At 28.5% G+C, this 6,131-nt stretch overlaps 2 protein-coding genes across 3 annotated transcripts; both read left to right on the top strand.

Annotated features, from left to right (window-relative positions):
• The first annotated feature begins 505 nt into the window (after positions 1–505).
• LOC115033039 (dynein heavy chain 17, axonemal-like) lies at positions 506–1,806 on the top strand. 2 transcript variants are annotated; one of them, XM_029492605.1, is made up of 3 exons: positions 506–838; positions 942–1,000; positions 1,504–1,806. In XM_029492605.1, exons 1-3 carry the CDS (start codon positions 757–759, stop codon positions 1,792–1,794), a joined length of 432 nt encoding a protein of 143 aa, XP_029348465.1. In that variant the 5' UTR covers positions 506–756; the 3' UTR covers positions 1,795–1,806. The 2 variants fall into 2 exon arrangements, with proteins under 2 accessions (XP_029348465.1, XP_029348466.1); XM_029492606.1 differs by lacking the exon at positions 1,504–1,806 and adding an exon at positions 1,274–1,484.
• LOC100571026 (dynein beta chain, ciliary-like) lies at positions 1,783–4,613 on the top strand. Its single transcript, XM_029492604.1, has 7 exons — positions 1,783–2,019; positions 2,084–2,368; positions 2,709–2,821; positions 3,246–3,488; positions 3,571–3,730; positions 4,119–4,179; positions 4,285–4,613. Exons 2-7 carry the CDS (start codon positions 2,119–2,121, stop codon positions 4,301–4,303), a joined length of 846 nt encoding a protein of 281 aa, XP_029348464.1. The 5' UTR covers positions 1,783–2,019; positions 2,084–2,118; the 3' UTR covers positions 4,304–4,613.
• Positions 4,614–6,131: the final 1,518 nt, after the last annotated feature.

The raw sequence follows: 6,131 nt of genomic DNA, 5'->3' as shown, positions 1-6,131 counted from the left end.
AAAATACATTTAAACAGTTTATTTTTTATAGTCATTTTAAGTACAAATTTGGACGAAATTACATATTAAAAACCTAGGATAACTCTTTTAGTTATTTTGTTGTGATTGTATAATATTATTCGTGGGTACTTAAAACTTCAAAAGTATGCTATTATATATCTATGATTTTACCACGGTTTTTTGTTGATGTATAACGCGTTATAGCTTATAAGTACCTAATAGATATTATGATATGATTAATTTGGAATTTATTATAGGTACCTATTATAGGTCAATTTTTTTTTAGTACCATAGATAAGTATATATTATATGTCTAATACATAGACTGATATACCGTCTCCGCTCAGAATCGTTTTTCTTATACAGTGATATTATATCATTGAATTCAAATTTAATACTGTCCATTATACAGTGACCCACTTCTAACCTACTGTACAGCAGAGCGACATCCACTTACCCACCTTTTTATAAATAACTTACAAAATATATAATATTTCTAATTGAAACAACCATTTTTTAAAGGTAAAAATATATATAGGTGACTGACAAACAACTAAATATTTTGTAATCCCAAATCTCAATAGCAACCAAACATGTTTAATGTTTATACTAGGTATATGTATTTCAGTATTTGTAAATTTATTTGCTCATTTTTTGTTCGATTTCAAGCAGATTATAATATTTTGGTAAGAAATTTATACATAATAATATAATGTCTGGTGTATTTATTATTTGTTTTCCTTTTTGGTTTCAGAGATGATCAGTTTAATCTGCGACATTGCCGGCGAGGCCATTTTGTATGGCCTCGGCCGGTTTATAGATTATGCCATAAGGCAAAGTAAGTTTAGTCATATAAATACTTATAAGCATAGTTTATTATTGAATGTTGTGTATTCATAATATTATAAATAATCATTTGTAATTTATATTATCCTATATAGATCAAAACTCGATCGGCCGCAGACAAGAAGCGAGGACGTCGAAGGCCGATAACTGCGACGTATGTAAAAATGTTAAACGTTTTATAATTCATTTTTATTTAAATGCATATTGTACGTAACTGTGAACTTATTAAGTAGATGGGGTCCTATTGTAATATTATTACAATATACTAGTATACCTATGTAACATAAAATCACTTTTCAAAAACAGGATAACTCCATTTTTCATAAAAATCGAAATTTTTGTTAGCATAGGTAGGTATATTATAATATAATATTGGGGTTACCTATCGTGTCTTGTTCAATCTTTTTAATGATGTCCTTTAAAATAGTCGTTTAATTTAACAATGGCCGGCGTTCCTGCTGAACCAGCCGTTGCCAGGAAAACTGGAATAACTAAAGATTTAGGAAGAGCATTACCAATGATGGTCTATGTTTTCCATTGCTCCGAACAAATGGATTTTAGAGTAAATTAATCAATCTTGACCGAATTAATTGTATAAAATATTATGCATCTTAAAAGATTTCCTTGAGATATTAGATTATAAAATTTAAATTTTAGGCGGTGGATGGAAATCGTTGCGAATATGAAGTTATAATGCGAGCTCTTCGAAAGCTCACCACTCAAAAAATTGTAACTGAAGATACTACTTTATTTATGGGACTCGTCGGTGATTTGTTTATTGCGTTAGACGTGCCCCGAACACGTGAATTAGAATTTGAAAATCAAATTCGTCAAGCTATGGTTGACTTGAAACTCCAGCATAAGAATAATTTCATTCTCAAGGTCCTAAAAAATATATATATATATATATATATTATACGTTCTATTGATGGTAATATGAGTTATTAATCTTATCCTCGCAGGTAGTGAAACTAGTGGAGTTATTAGAAGTTAAGCATTCAGTTTTCATAATTAGCGTGACCGGTACGGGCAAGACTGAGTTGTGGCAAACTCTGTATAGGACTCACGCAAACCTGAAATTTAAACCATATTTAAATGACATTGAACCGAATGCAGTAACTGATGACGAGTTGTTTGGCGTCATTAATCCGACTACTAAAGGATGTGTAGATAGTAAGAGTTTGTGCATCACTATAATTTTTGCACGTGTTTGTAGTAATATTGTATATTCGGATAGAACTGTTTTCGTGCCTGATAAGAGAGCAATCACAAATGTCTGTTGATGGATCCAAATTGATGATACTGGACGGTGACATAGATCCTATTATTATAAATTATAATTATTTACAGCCAACACTCGTAAACACAATAGGAACAACTAGGATTAGATATTTCCACAACTTGTTGGTTGATAAAAAAAAGGCAATCATGTTGGCCGGAGCCGATGATGATAACCTCAAATCACTTTATAATGATTTGTACGCTGTTGCAAATGTACCGCTTAATTTATACACAATATCTGGTACTTAAAAACTAAAAACCTAAATCTGTACATATTTAGATAGCTATATTTATGATTGAAGGTGTTCACCAGAGTAATTATTTTTAACTTTTATTTTTAATTAGACGTTTTGTAAATAAAAACAAGTAAGACATAATTAGTTGTAAACTATATATACTCTCTGCTTATATTTTTATGAGTATGAGTGATGACTTTATAGTTTTATACTGCTAATTGTTCTTTAATAATATTAATGATAATATTTTCAAAAATGGATCTCTCTTAAAGCACACAATCATACATATTACTAACGTCTAACACTTTATTATCAGTCTTAATATTATAATTTAATCTTTACTAGAAATGTTACAAAAGATTTTGGAAAAACCATTGGAGAAAAAAGCTGGTAAAAACTTTTGTCTACCGGATCGTAAAACACTAATTCATTTTATTGATGATATAAACATGCCAGAAGTAAGTTAACATTTAATATTATATTATATTTATTTTAAATAACTATTATTTGAAAATATTAGTATTGTAATAAAGAACAATATTCATAATTACAATGTGCGAAACTGCGAACGATCACATGTTTAATATAAGTTTACAAATCAATTTGAACTACTTATTTAATGGTCTATAACCAATAACATACTTACTAATCGTTAACGAATATTTAAAAGTGAATTTAAAAAACTTATTTTGTTGTTATTTCATACAAAATATATCCCGGTTTTTAACATAATTAATTTAATTAATACCATATTGATATACCTTAGAAGAAATAACTGTATTATAATATTATTATTACATATTGTTTTTTTTTTTCCATAAAGTGTTTATAAATTCAATCCACTACTAGATATTATCTTAAATCTTAAACTTGTGTATGCAGGGTAGTAGTCCTGAAAACGAATACTTGATAAGCACACTGATACATTCACATTTTGCGGACGGTATCGGTGATCAAAAATGTATTGATGTGCGGTCGTGGCTTATACTTCAAACATTACTAAAGGATGCAATGAAGTCGTACAGTGAATTTCTGGGCGTTCTTGATTTAGTGCATCTCGAAGACGCGATGTCCCGCGTTTGGCGGATACGTAGTCAGATTGTTTCGCCGATTGGCGGTTTTAAAGTATTATATATTAATATATATTATTACAGTTATCACAATTTTAGTGTATTATAATTGTATAACTTATGCCCATTTATTTTAGGCGATGAAGAAGTTGCCGAAACATATCGGTAACTACCACCCAGTACAGCTCTTAAATGAGCTAATACCGGGGATACGGTACTGGGTTACCGTTATTGCGAATCCACCAAGTGATATTCTGGTGAAATGCAGAGTTTATGGCTTAGTAATTGTTGGACGAGGTAATATTTTTAAAATGCAACATTTTATTAGGTATTGACGTTATTAATATAAGTTTTTAATCGATTTTAATATTCCTTTTATTGCGTAAACTCAAATATGATTAATTATTTTTTATGAAATCACTTTACTATAATATACTTACAACAAAAATAAATATAATTATCAGCCAATTGCTTAAATGCAGAGGTTATCTAATTATCTTGATAATTAAATAAAAAAAAAACATTACAATCTTTTAGATATAAATGAAATAATTAATAAAGATTATTCACGTAATATTAATAAAGCTATATAAAACAGAATAAATTGGCTGGATTAATAAGTATTCATATTAAAAATTGTTTCTAAAAAAATTAATTACTTTTGCTATTGATTTATATTTTATAGCATCGACGAAAAAGGCCGCCCAGAGGCAAATAGCGATAAAGGCACTGGCCTTTTTTTTCGGGTATGATTATTTACGATAGTTTGGTTTAATCACTATTCATTAATTTGTAATATATTATATTTCTACTTTCTACATTAATAAATAAATAAAATTATTTTTCAACAGTGTTCGATTCAACAATTAACAAGCCATTTATCCTGCATTTCCCAGAATGTCAGCCTGAGGATTCGCAATAACGGTAACCCAGTACCGTATCCCCGGTATTAGCTCATTTAAGAGCTGTACCGGATGGTAGTTACCGAGATGTTTCGGTAACTTCTTCATCGCCTAAAATAAATGGCCATAAGTTATACAATTATAATACACTAAAATTGGCGAACCAATCTGACGACGTATTCGGCAAACGCGGGACATCGCGTCTTCGAGATACACTAAATCAAGAACCCCCAGAAATTCATTATACGACTTCCCTGCAACATTTAGTAATGTTTGAAGTATAAGCCACGACCGCACATCAATACATTTTTGATCACAGATACCGTCCGAAAAATGTGAATGTATCAGTGTGCTTATCAAGTATTCGTTTTCAGGACTACTAAAATAAAAAAAATAAAAAAAAATATTTTTGTTAGCATTATTGGAAACTTTTTAATGCCTTTACTGTAGGTTTCTAATACATCATTTTCGTATCTCTTATAATCAGATACCGTTAAGCCTCTAATTATGTATACTATGTACCTATAGTGTGGTATCTTGTAAGTTCATCGTATCGAATTGATTAAAGTCTAGATAGTATGGGTTGAACAATGAACAATGCATTCCAAGTACATATAATTAATTGGTTCTAAGGCAAAACTTTTATTTTGTATTTTCGTTGTTTTTCATAAGTTTATACATGCATAAAAAATTAAAATCAGACATTCCTAAGTATATGTAATTCATCACAGCTTATTATTTGTATAAAACGTATGAAAAATACGAGTGCTTTGATCCCCTTAAAAGGATCATCATCTAGAAAATCCCTAGAACAAAATTTGTCATTCATCGTTTTCAATGTAGTCGATTGAAAAAAGTTATTGATTTAGAGTTAAAAAAAACTTACACTTTATGATGAAGTGGTCGGACAATTTATTACCAAAAATAGGAGAATTGATTTAGTTTATAAGTAAAAAAATAATTTGTTTTGTGTTTATTATTTTATTTAAACGTTCTGAAGAATTCAACAAATTATTTTAGAGTTGTACTAATTATAAGGTGATTTATTTTTTGTGTGTAATACTAATAATTAATAAATAATATTTATATAGAGATTTAAAATACGAAAAATCTTGTGTAGGTACACAACCTATGTTTAAAATTAAATTTTTAAAACTCAAGTCGGAACCCCCTCAAATTCATTGCCTTATAATTTTCAACCCATACATTAAGTTGAAAAAGACGCTACTCCACCGGCATATATATATATATTATATATATATTATCTAGTATATATATATCCGGTAAGTTATTTAGTATTTACTATACTTAATTATTTTCAACATAATTTCAGATGTTAGCAGCAAATCAACATTTAATATTGGTATTTAATATCACACGTTGGTAGGTATTTTATATGATTATATAATCATTATATAAACACGTTCTATTTTAAATAATTTAATACCTATTAAATTTAAAAATAATAACGCATGGTCCAAAACGATATATAATAAATTATTAGGTGTTATGCTAAGGAAAAAGATAAATCGCGTGAAATAAATATTTCTACTAAACCAATATTTTAACTTATTATATAATAAATTATTTCGTTATGAGTTATTTTTTGTTTAATATATTATATTATATTAATGATCAGGGCTCGGAAGTTGTAGCAAATGCATATTTTTCTTGGTTCGTCCTAGAACATCCAAAGTAAGACACAATTATGTATCACACTTCTCTGATGTCATACACGAAATTTGATTTTGCTATTTTTTGCATATTTACTGTTTTTATTGCTATTTTGCTAATTT

The sequence above is a fragment of the Acyrthosiphon pisum genome, unplaced genomic scaffold (genome assembly GCF_005508785.2).
Source record: "Acyrthosiphon pisum isolate AL4f unplaced genomic scaffold, pea_aphid_22Mar2018_4r6ur Scaffold_21878;HRSCAF=25160, whole genome shotgun sequence".
NCBI classification, from domain to species: Eukaryota; Metazoa; Arthropoda; class Insecta; order Hemiptera; family Aphididae; genus Acyrthosiphon; species Acyrthosiphon pisum.
The sequence above is the reverse complement of the archived record's forward strand: the minus strand, read 5'-3'. Positions and strand labels throughout refer to the sequence as shown.